This window comes from Lathyrus oleraceus, chromosome 6 (assembly GCF_024323335.1).
Source record: "Lathyrus oleraceus cultivar Zhongwan6 chromosome 6, CAAS_Psat_ZW6_1.0, whole genome shotgun sequence".
Classification (NCBI taxonomy): domain Eukaryota; kingdom Viridiplantae; phylum Streptophyta; class Magnoliopsida; order Fabales; family Fabaceae; genus Lathyrus; species Lathyrus oleraceus.
This window is the reverse complement of record NC_066584.1, coordinates 121,080,583-121,100,546: the sequence shown is the minus strand read 5'-3', so window position 1 is coordinate 121,100,546 and position 19,964 is coordinate 121,080,583. Positions and strand designations below refer to the sequence as shown.

Here is a 19,964-nt window from a genome sequence, read left to right as displayed (position 1 = left end):
AGAAATTGGTATGTTGCATTGTTCGACACATATTGGTATCCGACACTTATATGACATTCGTATGATATATGTCAAAAATGTCAAACACGTGTCTCCAAACAAATGATTATTTTCTTTGACACTCTTTAAATCGATGGTTGACACATATTTGACACTCATACAATATGTATTTGGCACTTTAGATGTATTAAAGTATAAGAGAGTAAGAGACGTTTGAATAAACTATATGTTTAAAAGACACTATGGAGATTGTGTTATATAGAGAGAAATTACAGCTAATTACATGCTATAGTCGATGTGGAAATATGTTATATACAAATTTTTTAGCACTCTCCCTCGAGTTGGATTATATATGTCATATGAGCTGAACTTGTTACAAATGTGTAAGTTAGGAAAGAGGCTGAGAGGGGGGGTGAATTAGAACTTTAGAAAATTTATTCTGATTTGGTGGATAAAGGTTCTTTTCTTTTTTGGATTGATAAGATAATGAAAGCGGTAAAGAGCGGAAAATAAATAACACCAGGAATTATACTGGTTCCCCTCACAACTTAAGAGTATTTCAGTCCCCTTACAATGCGTAAGAGATTTTATTATAGTTAGATCTCCTAAAGCAAGCCTCTGACTAAGTGATCAAGAACAATCCTCTTGAAAACTTAACTCACAAGAAAAGAAAACAATTCTTCTTTTTCTTGACACTTATATCCAACAATCCTGGATAATAAGCAACACACCTAAAACCAAACAATCCTTGGTACTTAAGATTTTACAAAGTAATTTTAAATGAATATGAATAATTGTATTGGATAAGACTTTAATCAATTGATTAGAATCTTCTTATCTTTCAATATGAAGGTTCAAAACAAAATAATCTATAAGTGCTCAAGAGTACTTTTGAAGAAAATGATATAAAAAGTGTATTTCAAAAGTATCTGAATATGAAAATATAGATGAAAATGATTGTATAGAGATTTTGTAAATTGATTTGAAAGAGGTGAGTTTGAAATGAAAATATAAAGAGTATTTATAGTATGAATGCATCCCTTCAGTCATAACATGACAATGGTTAAAAGAGAAATCTGAGAATTGTTGATGAAAAGATGTAAGGTTTTGCCATGAAAAGTTATGATGAATTGGTGCAAAGAGTGGTGAAATAAAATTTCAGATTTTTCAAAAGTTTCCCAGCATCAATCGATTGACTCTCATGACCAATCGATTGACATAAACAAAAAACTGAAAAATACACTAAGATCAATCGATTGACATACAACACCAATCGATTGGTCCAGCTTTGAAAATAAAAAATGCTAAAACAGAAAGTTTAATCAATCGATTGACACAGGCAAAACTTTGAAAAATTTCTAAGTTAAAAAACTTTTAAATATGCAATATTTTAAACATCATTTTAAAATAAAAAATCATGATAGAAAGTTTTATAATGATCATATAATGTATTATAAAAACTTTTGAGCACTAAGAGTATATTGTCAAGAATTACATATACCTTTACTAGATCCATGAAAAACTTGAGCAAAGTTGATATAATCTTCTTTTTTTCATTCTTTTGATATGGAGGGCTTGATATGTTGTTTTCATCAAAATCTTGTAGGAAGCTTGTCTTTGAAGGAGAATTGCGATCCAAAACGCAGCGGAAATTAAAATTTTCTCCTTTAGAGATCCTTACGAATTGTCATGATCAGTGATAGAATATTTACCTCTTGTGACGATTAAAACCTTTCGTGCAGATCTCTTGTGAAGATCAAAACCTTTGATGCAGATCCACGAAGCGATCACGAACGTTGAACGATGACAACGTCTCTACTCAGTCCACACGAACGGATTCCTTCAATCTCAGTGCTAGCTGGTACGAATGAAGGCTTTGAGTGAGAGAGAGAGAGAGAGAGAGAGAAAAAACAAAAATAATGCAACTGCAATGAATGCTTCTGCACAAGGGTTCTATTTATAGAACCATTTGTATGGGCTTCAAGCTAAAAAGCCCACTTAAGTGTATTTTGGCTCATATCTTATAATATGCCCAAATCACTTAAGCACATGGTACCTTACCATATTTCGTATTCTACTCAAGTACACCGTACCTTACGATGTTCTATAATCCACTTAAGGGCACCGTACCTTACGGTATTCCTTAGTTACTCTATCTCTCATCAATCCGTTCTTTGTGTGTGACCCTGTAGGTTTTCGTGACGTTGGCAATTATATTAAATCACGCATTTAACATAATAAACAGTGAGCGGTATCTAGCAACACATCACTGCTACCCAAGATACAAAAATGTCATGTGATCTGACAAAACCTTCTGTGATAATACTTATGTGTATAATTACCCTTTTGCCCTTATGTCTATATTGAACACAAGGCATAGACCGTATCATCCTTGTCCAGTTCAATATTGGGCCCATAGACATTTATCCTGTTATACAGGATGGGCAAATTCCATCTAGGTCACTCATGTCCCTCAGCATGCTTCGTGGAGTACCCATCAACTGTCTTTATGGTTATCCAGTTACGGACAACGTTTGATCAGCAATAAAACACTCGACTCTACATCTAGGGTCCATAGTGGTTTCAGGTCGAAGAGTGGTATACACCATTATCACCATGAGAATAACTCATGACACTTTGCATAACTTTTTATATAGTATTCTCATAGCGGGTCAATCCGGTATAAATATTACTCTTAATATTCATACCTATGTTTAAGACTTGATAACTCCTTATCCATGATCCATGAGATGTGATCATCAGTCTATATACATAATAGTCTTAATGCTTTAATGTCATCCCACTTCACAATAAAGCTCGACTACGGATACTTTAAGAATAGTGTCCTTATGTTTAATGTGATCTCATGATTAAGTGATACTTGATACATTAAACAGACTAGCTATTCTAGGGACTTTATTAAACAAACGTAATAAAGAAAAAGCCTTTTATTATTAATAAATAATTCGATACAAGTACCAAAAGTATTGGCCTCTAGAGCTTACACCAACAATCTCCCGCTAGCACTAGAGCCAATCAGGCATACCCTTAATACCCATAGATCTAGTATGGCCATCATGCTTCTGCTGCGCAAGAGGTTTTGTCAGTGGGTCAGCAATATTGTCAAGTGTAGGTACTCTGCATATTTTCACATCTCCTCTATCTATTATCTCTCGAATGAGATGATAATGCCTAAGTATGTGTTTGGATCGTTGGTGAGATCTAGGCTCCTTGGCTTGTGCGATAGCACCATTGTTATCACAGTAGAGACCAATGGGATCCACAATGCTAGAGACTATGCCAAGTTCACTAATGAACTTTTTGATCCAAACAGCTTCCTTTGCTGCACTTGAGGCAGCAATATACCCGACCTCGGTTGTAGAATCAGCAACTGTATCTTGCTTTAAACTTTTCCAGCTCACAGCGCCACCGTTTAAGCAAAACACATAACCAGATTGCGATCTAAAGTCATCCTTATCTGTCTGGAAGCTAGCATCGGTGTATCCAATTACAGCCAACTCTTCCTGACCTCCATATATCAAGAATGAGTCCTCAGTCCTTCTTAAATACTTAAGGATATTCTTGACAGCTACCCAGTGAGCATCACCAGGATCAGATTGGTACCTACTCGTTGCACTTAAAGCATACGAGACATCTGGTCGAGTACATAACATGGCATACATGATAGATCCTATTGCAGATGCATATGGAATCTTATTCATGTGATCCCTTTCTTCCTTAGTTAAAGGGGATTGTGTTTTTGATAGACACAGGCCATGTTGCATAGGTATGAATCTTTTCTTGGAATCATGCATATTAAAGTGTCTCAACACTTTGTCTATGTATGTACTCTGACTTAGGCCAAGCAGTTTTTGTGATCTATCTCTATAGATTCTGATTCCTAATATATAGGCTGTTTCACCTAGGTCCTTCATAGAAAAGCATTTCCCCAACCAAGACTTTACTTGTTGTAGGGTAGGGATATCGTTTCCAATGAGTAATATGTCATCTACATATAATACCAGGAAAACGACCATGCTCCCACTAACCTTCTTGTAGACACAAGGCTCATCTTCGTTCTTGATGAATCCATATTGTTTTACTGTTTCATCAAAACGAAGATTCCAGCTTCTGGAAGCTTGCTTCAATCCATAGATTGATCTTTGTAACTTACATATCTTTTGGGCTTCCTCTGGTATGTCAAATCCTTCAGGCTGTGTCATGTACACATCCTCAAGAATATTTCCATTAAGGAAAGCAGTTTTGACATCCATCTGCCATATTTCATAATCATGATATGCAGCGATAACAAGTAAAATCTGAACAGATTTAAGCATTGCAACTGGTGAAAAGGTTTCATCATAGTCAATCCCATGAATTTGTTTATATCCTTTTGCAACCAGTCTTGCCTTATAGGTATGTACCTTACCATCCATGTCAGTCTTCTTTTGGAAGACCCACTTGCATCCTATAGGGTTAACTTCTACAGGAGGCTCTACCAAGGTCCAAACTTGGTTTGTGTACATGGAATCCATTTCAGATTTCATGGCTTCTAGCCACTTCTCAGACTCGGGACCAGTTATGGCCTCTTGGTAGGTCACAGGCTCATCTTGATCCATGAGTAATACATTACCTTGATCAGTTATGAGATATCCATATCTCTCAGGTAGTTGACGTATCCTGCTTGACCTACGCTGGTCTTGTTCTACTTGAGCAGGTTGCTCTTCCACAACTTCTTGTGTTTCCTGCTCTAATTCCTCCATAGGTGTATATATGCTTTGTGATTCTTGAATTTCTTCAAGCTCTACTTTCCTCCCACTGGTTCCTTTGGAAATAAAATCCTTTTCTAGAAAAACTCCAGTTCGAGCGACAAACACTTTGCCCTCAGAAGGATTGTAGAAGTAATACCCTCTTGTTTCTTTAGGATGCCCCACAAATAAGCATTTGTCAGATTTGGGCTCAAGCTTAGTTGAAATTTGTCGTTTCACATAAACCTCGCAACCCCAAATCTTTATGTAAGACATATGTGGTTTCTTACCGCTCCATATCTCATATGGTGTCTTCTCAACCTTTTTGGATGGAACACGGTTAAGTGTGTAAGCTGTTGTCAATAGCGCATGTCCCCAAAAGGAGTTGGGAAGATCGACGTGACTCATCATGGATTGGACCATGTCCAACAGGGTTCGATTTCTTCTCTCAGACACACCATTCCATTGGGGTGTTCCAGGAGGAGTGAGTTGGGATAGGATCCCACACTCTTTCAGATGGTCATCAAACTCTAGGCTTAAATATTCACCACCTCGATCTGATCGAAGAGTTTTAATATTCTTACCTAGTTGGTTTTGTACTTCATTCTTGAATTCTTTGAACTTTTCAAAGGACTCTGATTTGTGTTTCATTAAATAGACATAACCATATCTACTGAAATCATCAGTGAATGTGATGAAGTACTAAAAACCTCCTCTGGCTGGTATGTTCAGTGGACCACATACATCAGTATGTATGAGGGCCAAAAGATCATTAGCTCTTTCACCTTTTCCTGTGAATGGAGACTTTGTCATCTTTCCAATTAAACAAGATCTGCATGTCTCATATGATTCATAATCAAAAGAGTCCAACAGTCAATCTTTATGGAGTTTGGAAATGCGTTTCTCATTTATGTGGCCTAATCGACAATGCCAAAGGTAAGTTTGATTTAACTCATTAGGTTTCATCCTTTTAGTATTAATGTTATAAATAGGCATTTCAAGATCAAGGACATATAGTCCATTGTTCATTTGTGTAGTAGCATAGAATATATCATTCAAATAAATTGAACAACAATTGTTCTTTATTACGAATGAAAAACCGAACTTGTCCAAACAAGAAACGGAAATAATATTTCTGCTAATTTCTGGTACATAATAACAGTTCTCTAACTGAATTATTAAACCACTAGGTAAAGTCAATTCATAAGTTCCTACGGCTAAGGCAGCAACCTTTGCTCCATTACCAACTCGTAGGTCGACTTCACCTTTTGCCAATTTTCTACTCCTTTTTAGTTCTTGCACATTTGTACAAATGTGAGAACCGCATCCAGTATCTAATACCCATGATGCAGCAGTAGATAAATTAATTTCAATAACAAAAATACCTAAAGTTGGAGCCTCTACTCCATACTTCCTATCTTCCAGGTACTTTGGGCAGTTCCTCTTCCAGTGTCCGGTCTTACCGCAATGGAAGCAGGTGCCTTTCTTTTCTATGTCTCCACTAGGCTTTAAAACAGTACTAGTGGGTTTGGGTTTGGCAACTTCCTTGCCTTTCCCTTTATCATGTTTGAGGACAATCCTCAGGTTTCGGTACCAATCCAGAAAATTTGTCCCAGACAATTTTTTCTTGTCAAGGTTTGATCGCAATATGTTGTTAGAGGTGTTTGTTGTCATGGTAATCTACACAACGATTAATGAAAATATAAGTATCATTGACATATTTAATTAGGCCTTTAATTAAATATGCTCCCACTATTTTATTCAAAACAAATGACCCTCATCATTTGATTCGGAAAATCCCGTTGGAAGATTTTCTAGTGGGTCGAGATCCTTATTTCACTTCGTTCTAAGTCCGCGTAGGCGGATTACACAAAACTAGGTTATTTAGGTTGGAACTCCTTCCAATTGTATCTCATACAACTCTCGAAAATTTCAGTTGGGTGAATAACTCCTTATTCCAATCCATCATATGGATCATTCTCAACTCTTGCTTCTAAACATATATATAATCTTATTATAATTTGTTTAGTTAAGTTTGACCCATTGTTTTAACAGTTGGATATTACAATTATCCCATCGCACCTTACTAATATATAGATCATGCACCTCGCGTAGGCGAAACCTACATTATCCATTACTAGTCTTGATGAGTGTTAAAACTTGGAAAGCATAAACTTAATATTTAATTTGAGGGAATTGCAATTGTTCTGATCTCACCGGCTTATTTATCATATAAATCGTCTCTCACATGCATCAACATATATTCACATGCATCAACATACATACACATGCATCAACATACATAATGAAACAGTTATGGCCTCTAGCGCAATTGTTCTCCCAAGCCAATGAGAGAACCTAAGTTAACCTAATAACGATCTAAGCTTCTCCAAGCAAGATCTTCAAGGTTGTCCTCCTTTGATATTGAATTCTTCTCTAAGCTTCTCCAAGCAAGATCTTCAAGGTTGTCCTCCTTTGATATTGAATTCTTCTCTTTCTTCATAACATTGTCTTCTTTTCTTTCTTCATAACATTACATTACAGAAGAAACTCGTTTTACATACGAGGGATTAAAAGGAGAGGCACGACACGCAGGTCGTATTTAAAAACCCAAAACAAAATGAAGGAAGACTAAGGCCATAACTGATCACCATAAGGCAATAATGATAAACACATTATTATTATTATTATTATTATTATTATTATTATTATTAATTTTTAATTCCTTTCATTTATTAAAACCAAATTAAATTTCGGAGACCGATCATACTACGCAGAGTTAGCCGGGGGTTCCGCTGCCCGGTCAACACAACTCTTGCGCAGTCACAAAACAGAAACCCCGAGAATTCTGACTCTGTGAGTGTGACGACCGTCACAAGCATGTTACGACCGTCACAGGCCCATGACGAACGTCACGCGGCCAAAAACAGAAACGCCTAGAATTCTGGATCTGTGAATGTGACGACCGTCACAAAGCACGTGACGACCGTCACGTCCAGCTTGTTACGATCGTCACAAGCTCGTAACGAACGTCACACGGCCAAAATAACAGAACTTTGAAACAGTCAACAAACGTGTTCCAAAAAGCCCTAAATTCACAACTCTTTGACGACACAACCCTTGCGCCGTCACCAACCCTAATGCGCCAATTTCAGACCGTCAAACACACCTCGATTGTTGATTTAGTATGATTGATCAACAGGTCATTGCTTCACCAAACTAATGTCGGATTCCGAAGCAAATGACCATTGATCGCTCAAAGGAAAATAACCATTTAGTGTTTGAATGAACGAAACAGAAACAGTATATCATGCATACCGTACTTTGCATTAGGATTACTTATATCATATATAAGTTGATCGGTCTCAATTGCGTAACATATGGACGATCGATGTATCGCTGCTTCACCATACTAATGTCGGTTCCGAAGCATAGTCAACATCAATCATCCAACTTGTACACTCATGATGCCAAATTTAATTACCCGTTTAATTAATTGATTCATTCTGTCTTTTAATCATATTAATACAGAAATTAAACAGCTATCCGATTCATGGTTTCGTAAGTGGCTCTGATACCACTGAAGGAGAATTGCGATCCAAAACGCAGCGGAAATTAAAATTTTCTCCTTTAGAGATCCTTACGAATGGTCATGATCAGTGATAGAATATTTACCTCTTGTGACGATTGAAACCTTTCGTGCAGATCTCTTGTGACGATCAAAATCTTTGATGCAGATCCACGAAGCGATCACGAACGTTGAACGATGACAACGTCTCTACTCAGTCCACACGAACAGATTCCTTCAATCTCAGTGCTAGCTGGTACGAATGAAGGCTTTGAGTGTGTGTGTGTGTGTGTGTGTGTGTGTGTGTGTGTGTGAGAGAGAGAGAGAGAGAGAGAGAGAAAGAGAAAACGAAAATAATGCAACCGCAATGAATGCTTCTGCACAAGGGTTCTATTTATAGAACCACTTGTGTGGGCTTCAAGTTAAAAAGCCCACTTAAGTGTATTTTGGCCCATATCTTATAATATGCCCAAATCACTTAAGCCCATGGTACCTTACCATATTTCGTATTCTACTCAAGTACACCGTACCTTACGATGTTCTATAATTCACTTAAGGGCACCGTACCTTACGGTATTCCTTGGTTACTCTATCTCTCATCAATCCGTCCTTTGTGTGTGACCCTGTAGGTTTTTGTGACGTTGGCAATTATATTAAATCACACATTTAACATAATAAACAGTGAGCGGTATCTAGCAACACATCACTGCTACCCAAGACACGAAAATATCATGTGATCTGACAAAACCTTCTGTGATAGTACTTATGTGTATAATTACCCTTTTGCCCTTATGTCTATATTGAACACAAGGCATAGACCGTATCATCCTTGTCCAGTTCAATATTGGGCCCATAGACATTTATCCTGTTATGCAGGATGGGCAAATTCCATCTAGGTCACTCATGTCCCTCAGCATGCTTCGTGGAGTACCCATCAACTGTCTTTATGGTTATCCAGTTACAAACAACGTTTAATCAGCAATAAAGCACTTGACTCTACATCTAGGGTCCATAGTGGTTTCATGTCGAAGAGTGGTATACACCATTATCACCATGAGAATAACTCATGACACTTTGCATAACTTTCTATATAGTATTCTCATAGCGGGTCAATCCGGTATAAATATTACTCTTAATATTCATACCTATGTTTAAGACTTGATAACTCCTTATCCATGATCCATGAGATGTGATCATCAGTCTATATACATAATAGTCTTAATGCTTTAATGTCATCCCACTTCACAATAAAGCTCGACTACGGATACTTTAAGAATAGTGTCCTTATGTTTAATGTGATCTCATGATTAAGACATACTTGATACATTAAACAGACTAGCTATTCTAGGGAATTTATTAAACAAACGTAATAAAGAAAAAGCCTTTTATTATTAATAAATAATTCGATACAAGTACCAAAAGTATTGGCTTCTAGGGCTTACACCAACAGTCGTCACATTCTCCCCCTTTTTGATGATGACAACCAATATTGAAGCTTGAACTCATACTCCCCCTATCTCTTGAAAGTAATCAAATGAAAAACTCCCCCTGCATAAAAGACACTACGGAGATTATGTTTAAAAGACACTACGGATATTGTGTTATATATAGAGAAATTACAGCTAATTACATGTTATAGTCGATGTGGAAATATTTTATATATAAATTTTTTAGCACTCCCCCTCGAGTTGGATCATATATGTCATATGAGCTGAACTTGTTACAAATGTAATTCATTCGAGAACTGCTAAGAGACAAAGTACTTTCTGTTGTGATTTCTCCTGATAGTACTTTGTCTCTTACATAATGACAGTTTATTTATATGCGATTGGTCCATTCATAGAAAATCAGATTAGATGTAATGTGGAGTGTTGCATGATTATCGCATATGAGTTTTGTGTTCCAAAGATCTCTTGTCCTAAGTTCTGAGAGTAAACTTTTCAGTCATTCAAGCTCCTTTGAGGTTGCTGCCATAACATGGTATTTAGCTTCAACATTAGATAGTTATATTTTGTTTCTTCCTTCTCCATGGGATCATATTACTCCAATCATAACACAATATATGAATGTAGATTTTCTATTCGACGGTAATCTGGCACAGTCTGCATCCAAATAACAAATGATTTTAGCATCACCCTTATATTTATATAATAGTCATCTTTCTGGTGTATTCTTCATATATCTAAAAATTCGATTAGTTGCGTCCTAATTACTATAACAAGAAGCGTCCAGAAACTGGCTCACAATGCTCACCGCAAATGTAATATTTGGTTTAGTAATTGTAAGATAGTTGAGTTTTCCCACAAGTCGTTGATATCTTCCCAAATCTTTCAATGGATCCCCTAGCCTAGAAGAAGCTTGACGTTGGGGTCCATAGGAGTATCAACATGATGATAATCAAGCATACCAGTTTCACTGAGAATGTCTAAGGTATACTCGTGCTGGTTGATTGCAATGTCGAATGAGGATTGGGAAACTTCAATGCCTAAGAAGTATATGAGTGGATCCAAATCCTTTGTTTGAAACTTTTTTAAAAGATGAGTTTTGAGTCGCTGAATATCCTCAAAATCGTCTTTAGTGATAACAATGTCATCAACATAGGCCACATGAAAGATGTGCTGACTAGTGGATGAATCAAGAAAGAAAACAAAGTGATATGCTTCATATCTAGTCATACTGAACTATAGGGCCGACCTTTAGCAGGTGTTGTAGCTCTGGGTCCCAAAATTTTGGGGGCCCACATATTTTTTTTAATTACACAACTATACATTTTACACCTATTTTTTTTAAACTGGTGTTAAATCATAGTATTTTCAAAATCTATTTTACATCTGCTTGTTAAAAATAGATTTATATTTTATTTTCAAAATCTATGATTTTATATCGTTTTTTCAAAAATTTGGTATAGATTCGTATTTTTTAGGTCTGTCTTTTTAATTAGATCAGGCCCCCTGATTGATTGGGCCAGCCTTGCTGAATTGTATCAAGGCAGAGCTGAAGCGACCAAACCCAGCACGTGGGGACTGTTTCAGCCCATAAAGAGAATAAAGAAGCTGACAAACAAGTTTAGAATTGCTAAGAATTGCAAAACCTTAAGGTTGATCTATATAAACTTTCTCCTTCAATATAAAGTACGATATTTGATCTTGAAGGATCGATGAAGGCATTCCGTTGATAAAATGACAAGTTGTGAGAAAGGCATCACTCAAAAAACGAGAGGGGACATTGTGGTGAAGTAAAAGGGTTCATGCAGTTTCAATTAAACGACGATTCTTCCGTTCAACTACACCATTTTGTTGTGATGTATGGTCACATGATGATTGATGAATAATCCATTGTGATATTAAAAAAGATTGAAATGGAATGACATATATTCACGAGCATTAATAATGCGTAAATTTTTATTGGAAATGTTAAACTAGTTTTAAATTTCAGCATAAAATTATTGGAATATATGGAAGACATTAAAACGGTTTTTTTTATCAAAAATAACCAAGTACGTCGTGAAAAATTATCGATGAAGGTTACAAAGTAATAATATCCTTAAGTTGACTTGACGCAACTAGGACCCCAAATATCACAATGAACTAAAGCAAAAGGTTACGCGTCACTTTTATTTACTCGTTAACAATAGGTGTGACGAGTATGATTGCCTAATTGACATGACTGACACTCAAATGACGAAAGCTTAAAAAACTAGGAACTAAAAGACGCATTTTATTAAGGATAGGGTGACCTAAACATTGATGTGTAAGGCTTTTTGAGAAGCAATAGAAGCACATGCCATCAGCGGTGATAGATGATATAATCCTCCAGACTCACTCCATGTTCCAATCATTTGTCATATATATCGATCTTGGACATAAACTGATTTATCAATAAACAGAACAGAATAATCAAGAGTACGAGTGGGTTTTTTAGCATATATTAGATTGAAATGAAAACCATGAATATAGAGCACAGAATCTAAAGACAAGTTTGGAAGTGGGTGTGCTTGGCTAAGACCTTGAACTTTGATTTTAGAGTCATCCGCCATAGTGACAGAAGGCAAAGAATCAAAATAAAACAAGTGAGATAAAAGAAACCTATTACTAGTCATATGATCAGAGGTGCCAGAGTCAAGGATCCAAGGACCACGGGAGGAGGATGTAAAGACAAAGGCTACAAGATTACCAGACTAGACATTGGTGGCAGAAAATGGTGGTTAATGAGCTCCTTTGAACTTAAGGAACTCATTAAAATCAGCGGCTGGAATAGTAACTTATTTGGTGATAGTTGATTGAGTGGCAACAACAACTCTAGATTTTCGTTGTTGTTCTCTTGCCTTTGTACGACATTCAACTTCAATATGGTTGTAATGATTGCAGTAGTTACAACGAATACCATGGCATTGGCTTCCGTTTTGTCCACCACGACCATGGTAGTGGAAGGCAAACACAAATGATTAAGTGGATGTCCTGATTAGTCTCTCATACGAGATAAGCGGAACCTTAGTAAATATGGAGAAATTGGTGTCTCTTATGAGAGTTGAAGGCTTGAAATGAAAAACTGAGTACATACCGAGAAAGAGGGCAGGATGACGACACCGTCGATGGAAACCACGACGAAAGGGGTTGTAGGACGCGTGTTTCTGGAGCGGTGACGCATAAGGTCCACGCGCGTATGATAAGTCGCGCATGAAAGCATGTGGGAAGAAGGGAGACGGTGAGATTTTGAGAACTCTCCGATCTAGAAGAGGTGATCTCAGCGGTATAGGTACCTCGCTGAAAGGACGACAAGAGCGGTGGCAGTGCCAATTGTGGTTGGAAAAGCGGAGATAAGGTGGGAATCTGAATGGGTCACCTAAAAAAAATTCTCATAGAAAAATAATGGGTCAACTGGGTAAAGCACGGCGAACACTTGAATTTGAACAAGTTTTAGATACCATATTAAGAGAGTGAGAGACGATTGAATTGATCGTGTGCGTAAAAGACATTACAAAGACGGTAATATTGAGAGAGAAATTGTATTTTTTTATTTTTGAGAAAAAAAGATTTTTTTTTTTGTTTTTGAGTTTTTTTATTTATTGAAAAAAAAATATTTTTTAATATTTTTTCAGAATTTTTTTTTTCAAAATAAATATTTTTTTTTATTTTCAGAAGGAAAATAAATTTCCAATTTTTTATTTATAAAGAATAGATTAATTTGATTTTTATTTTAAATATGAATGTCCAAAATATGGATTTAGTTAAAATCGTATTAATAAGTATCTAAAATACCATTCTAATAATTAATGGATTTTTAATAAATATAAATATGAATAATTAAAATATTCGGATAATTTCAACCCACTTGAGTAGTTTAGGTGTAGTTCTTTTGTTTTGTTTTTTTTTCTTTTAGTCTTGTAAAAAGTAAAACTATGTGATGAATACGAAGTCATGCATTTTCAAACACTAATTGATATGACAACATATTATTAAATGTTCAGACACCGATATTACATACATATTAAACATCTTCAAAACATGTTTTTTCACATACAAATCATATTACGGAAAAGAAAAACCTTTTAGAATCTGTTCAAAGTGAAAAAACAGTGATTATCCTCTTATACTGCAAAGTAAAAAAAACAGAATACAGCAATAGAAAACTATAACCAACACCTAAAACCAACTAACACTAACAGAATAACTAACTTATAAACTAACAACAAATCTTATCAAAATCATCCCATCGACGTGTAATTGAAATGGATCTAGTGCAAGTGTGAGGACCTATAGTGCAGATGTACTTCCTTTATCTGTGCAGGACACAGGCACAACCTACTAAAGTTTTTGTATGAAGAAGTTGTGTAGTAGGTGTCAGCTACACAGTTCAAACAATCACATTTAAACTCGAAAACAAAGCTTATCTCCATTATTTGAATGTTATCATATCAACCATATTCACAATTAAACTGAAAAAGCTGAATGTATGTATCATGACTACATATTCACATCGAAAGACAAGAAATATACTGCAGTCTGCAGAACAAATCATGTAAAAAAATCACAAATGTCAAGAATCAAGTATTACAATATCAGATATCTTGGTTCGTGGAAGTTTCAACCACCACATCACAAGCTACGCCTATTAAGAGGGGTATCATCTCTTGGTTGTTGAAGTATATTCAGATGACAGAAACCTTGGCTGAAATAGAATCTGAATGAAGTACTTCCTGGCCAGAAACATGGGTCCTCTGATAAAACGTTGTAGAACCCATAGGGTGATGATAAACAACACCGGTGTGGATGATAGGAGAAAGTGCACCGGGGGTAACAGCAGCGGAAGGTCCAGCTAATCCGGATGGTTTTTGAGTATGCTGGAGCTGCAATAGGCCTTGCCTAACATCTTTCCTCTGAGCAAAAGCAACATACAGTGGTTTTCCATGGAACATGCGCCCTGTGGCATATAACATCAACTTAAATAACCAATAGTTTGGTAGCATTTGCCTATCCAAATAAAAAAAATGACATAACAAAAGTATTGCTGAGAATATTGTGTTCTAAATGGATTTCATACTTGGATATTTAATATCATTAAAAATTTCTTAAAAGGAAGTAAGAAACAGTGATGGAAAATTCTTAGATCAGAACTTCAATTAAAATTCAGAGCATGTAGCGTCTATCAAATCTCTCAACATTCAAATCCTATCACCTTAGTGTCTTACATATTCAAAGAAACTTAACTCACCATGAAAACTGTTTACAGCCTTAACCGCCTCATCCAGGGTTGAGAAACAGACAAACCCAAACCCTTTGCTTTTTCCTTTGTCATCTCGCATAACTTTTGCAGAAGTTATTGTGCCACATGCACTAAACTGACCCCTTAGTTTTTCGTCACTAACACTATCATTAATGTTCTTCACATAAATGTTTGATCCCTGAAAGTTAAATGGACAAACTAAGAAAGCTGAAATTAATTAGTCAACTATAGGAAAAAGGGTATGAAATTATACCTTGTATTTCATGTTTTTCTCCATGCATCTTTCCACAAACCACTGCTGCAAGATCTTCTCACGTTCAACCTTTTTTTGTGCCCTTGCAACATACAAGTTCTTTGAACCTAGTTATGACAAATCAAAACCAGATATATACAGAGAATCAACATCCAGGAAAGTACAACTTTGCCCACAAAAGATCTATGTACTAAAAAGATAAGTAAATTACCAAATTGTGATCCATTCATTGCTTCCGTTGCTCGTCTTGCATCATCCGGGTTTTCATAGTTCATAAATCCAAAACCTTTTGACAACCCCTTCTCATCCTTTGCAATAGCCAAGCTAATAATTTTTCCAAAAGAGGAGAATTTTTCTTTAAGAAGTGCTTCGGTAACATGTGGGTCCAAATTCTTAACATACAAGTTTGTATATTGGGCATCAGAGTCACCATAAGAGCGCTCACTTTTTCTGATAAATTTCCCAACATATCTGTGAGAAGAAATGGAATCAGATTAAAACCAATCTTAGGATAACCAAAACAGCAAATAACTGAAGGCACAAAAAACAGACTTCAAAAGAGAAAACGTATGGATATGGATGATGACAAATTTTAACAAATTCTAAAATAATTTCTCATACATCTGCTTATCTCTCACAGTAGAGCCATTCATTTTCTGGATAGCATCATTTGCAGACTCCTCTGAATCAAACTGGATATAACCAAACCCTTTGCTCTTCCCATCTTCAGACATGACAATTTTGCTAGACAAAATATTCCCATATTCTTGAAATAAATCATGTAGTCCCACATTATCTATGGATTCTGCTAAGTTCTGTAATGATATTAACACCAGCAAGTTTTCATTAGAATTCACTTCAAAGATTAAAAAACAAAACAGAATATCATCATTTAAGCATTTCACACAAAACTATAAACCCTATAACATACCTTAACAAACACATTCCCTTTGCCACTTTTCCTCACATCACAACTTGACCACATGACCCTTATCGCTTTTCCATTGAGTAAAGAATTGTTCTTCAGCTCAATAGCAGAAATTGCTACTCAATCAACAAATCAAATCACGTAGAATCAGTATACATTATAATTACACATAAACAATCTTAGATATATATGCTCAAAATTGTTCTTTCACAAATTAAATCTAACCTAACTATATATTAAACTTACAAATTTCAAGATCCATACAATTACAAACAACTTGCACAATCTTTAATCAACTAGCACAGTCTAGCATACATTATACATGTTATTTCCCCCTTTTTACTACATTACAATAAATGAAGTGTAGTTCATATAAATTTTTTCCATTTCTTTAATTAATTCCATTCTAGGGTTTCTTTACAGCAATACTAATTATAATAAGCCGTTAATTCGAGCATAACTAACTTTCGAAAGGCAAGAAAAGCAAAAGATGAATCAATCAAATGAACCGAAAAGAAAAATCTGAAATGCAATGAATCTAAGAAACCGTTAAATGTTATTGTTACCTTCTTGACGAGAGGTGAGGTTGACGTAACCGTAACAGAGGGACTTCCCTGTGGCTGAGTCTTTACAGATGTGAACGGAAACGAGACTCTTAAATTCAGAAAATGCCGCATAGAGTTGATCTGTGGTTACGTCGGAGTGAAGTTCGCCGACGAAAAGTGAGGCCGTCGCAGCCGGCACCTTCTGAGAATCCGTCATAGTTGAACGAAAAAGAAAGGTGGCGTTGATTCTTTGGGAAAGTTGTAACTGTAAATCTGTTACAGGAATGGATGAAGGAAGAGAGAGAAGAATGAGAATGTGAAGAGAGAGAAGAATGAGAATGTGAAGAGAGAGAAACAGAGAGAGAGAGTGGTGGGTGGTGAAGGTGAGTGTGAGAAATTTGCATGGCGGGTTCAGTTTAAATACGGTTACGCGCGCTTCGTTTGAGCGTTTCGTTAGAGCGCAAGAGTTCGTTTTTCATTTTACACTTTTGATTTTTCTACACAAAATTTAAAATAATTTATTTAAAAATATTTTATATTTTTATTATTTATACATACGTTTCATTAAATATTTGTGACTTAAATATTTATACTAGAAAATTACATAACAAATATTATTTTTAATTTAATATGAAAATGGCCTGGAACACAGATGATTCATCATAGAAGGAGTTTATTAAACTATATGACCATTACTTTCAGTTAGTTGGTTAGCGTTTCACGTAGTTTGTTAGTTAGTTACTTACCTAGGTCTAAAGTTATGAGTCTTGGAGTCGTTCGTTGAAAAGAGCTCTCTTGAGCAAGAGCAAGATCAAGTTCATCAATGGCAAACTCATTGCCCCTGAGGATTATGATCATCTCTTTGATACGTAGGAAAGATGCAATAATAGTGCTTGCTTGGATCTCTGCATCTCTTTCTTCCGACATTGCTTAAATCATGATTTATGTTGAGAATGTTGCACAATTATGGATAGATCTGCATAACAGGTTTGCCAAAAGCGAACACTTTTGTTTGTCTGGTCTTCTAGAACACATTCATTCCATATGGAAAGGTGACAAATTGGTTACTGGTTTCTTTAATGAGTTAAAAACTCTTTGGGAAGATTTGGAAACTCTTAAGGTTCTTCCAAATTTTACCTATGGAGTCAATACAACCATCAAGAAGTAATGTGACATGGAGTATGTGATTTACTTTTTGAAAGATTTTAATGATAATTTCAACCATGTCAAATCATAGATACTAATGATTCAACCTCTCCCTGATGTCACCAAAGTCTTCTCATCCATCTTGCAGCAAGAATGACAACTATAATCTTCTATTCCCTCTTAATCATCTAAAATGATCATGACCAACACCAACTCATCTTTTACTAATGGCTGATTTCTTCACAAACAAGGCAAAGGCCGTGGTAAACCAATTTTTCAAGGAAAAACTTCATCTAACTACAAAGTTTGTTCTTTTTATGGTAAAATTGGGTACGCCCAAAATTCTTGCTACTTCAAACATGGATTTCCTCTAAGATTAAAATTCAAATATAAGGTTAGCTCATCCAAGAATGTTGATACAAGTTATGAGGCTCAATATCCACCTACAAATCATGTTGATCAATCTCCTAACAAAGTAGACACCATTCCTAACATGTACAACAAGCCCATAGCCTTGATCAACAAAATTGAACATACATCTCATTTTTATTCTCACATCATGAATGCATCCTCTTAAGGTTTGATTTATCCCTTCATTAATGTAACAAGTAGTTTTTAAACCATAAGTGGATTATTGATACATGACCCACTTGCCATATTTATTTCTCTCTTAAACACTTATTTTCTCATCATAATATATCACCTATTATCATCAATTTACCTAATGGATTTCATATCTCATCAACAATATCATGAACTATTAAATTGAATGCTGATTTAACTTTATACAATGTTCTTTGCGTTCTTACATTTACTTTGCAATCTCATTTCTGCATGCCAATTATCTTCCAATAATAAATCTCATCTCATTCTTTACCAGTGTTCTTGTATTATTCATGAACAACCTTCATTGAAGATGATTGAGCTTGCTAATATTCAAAATAATCTGTACATTTAATGTCAAGAACATATCTTAGCTTTTTTGTTTAATTCAAATGTATATGTGAATCAATGTAATTCTGATGTTCAACATATGTTTAGTATTTGGCATCATAGACTTGGCCATCCATCTCACAATGTACTTAAAACTATTCAACAAATATTCTGTTATGTTTGTGGTCCTATTAAATCTATACTTGATTATTGTCATTATGCCAAACAAACTAAACTTTCTTTTCCCTTAAGTCATATTCAAACTACATCTTCTTTTAAACTAATCCACATGGACATTGTTTGTCCTTTCACACCTTCATTTGTCCATAGACATTGTTATTTCCTAACAATTGTAGATGAATTTACAAAACACACTTTGGCTTTTCTGATGAAGAACAAATTTGAGACAATGCCCTTGATCATGCAATTCATCAACTTGTCTCATACTAAATTTGGCAAAACAATAAAGAAGATCAAATCAGATGATAGCAAAGAGTTTCTCATGGATAGATATTTCAAGGAAAATGACATAATTCACCAAAATACATGTGTATAATTTCCTCAACAAAATATTGTAGCAGAGAGAAAGCATAAGCATATTATGAATGACTCTCATGCTCTTATCTAATTTGCCAAATCTCTTTTGGAACTATGATACTAGTCATGCAATCTATCTAATCAACAGATTTCCTTCATATGTCATCAACTTTAAGTCTCCTAATGAGATTATTCATCAAACATCACCAGACTACATCAATCTTAAAGTCTTTGGTTGTTTAGTTTTTACTTCCACCCTTGTCCAGGGGCACCGAAAGTTTGATCCTCGTACCACAAAAGGTGTCTTTCTTGGGTTTGAATATTTTGTTTGTAATAATATAAAAGGTATGAAGATTTTGTGTGTAATAATATCACTTTCTCTAAATCTACCAACATCTCCACACCAGATTACCCTATTCCAAACCACCTTAACACTTCTCATCTTCCTGCTTCTTACAACACATACATCTCTAACATCACCTCTCAAGTTGAACCTATAACATACAAACAAGCTTCTCAAGAAGACAGTTGGAAATAAGTAATGCAAATTGAACTACAAGCTTTACAAGACAACAATACTTGG

General features: G+C 35.4%; 1 protein-coding gene across 1 annotated transcript; it reads right to left on the bottom strand.

The window, feature by feature from the left end:
- Positions 1-14,189: 14,189 nt before the first annotated feature.
- On the bottom strand, positions 14,190-17,150 carry LOC127098479 (polyadenylate-binding protein 7). The gene is made up of 7 exons (XM_051037086.1): positions 16,787-17,150; positions 16,224-16,336; positions 15,914-16,107; positions 15,504-15,763; positions 15,293-15,399; positions 15,028-15,217; positions 14,190-14,736 (listed from the first exon to the last, which is right to left on the bottom strand). The coding sequence occupies exons 1-7, from the start codon at positions 16,980-16,982 to the stop codon at positions 14,465-14,467; spliced, it is 1,332 nt and encodes a 443-aa protein (XP_050893043.1). The 5' UTR covers positions 16,983-17,150; the 3' UTR covers positions 14,190-14,464.
- Between the last annotated feature and the right edge of the window lie 2,814 nt (positions 17,151-19,964).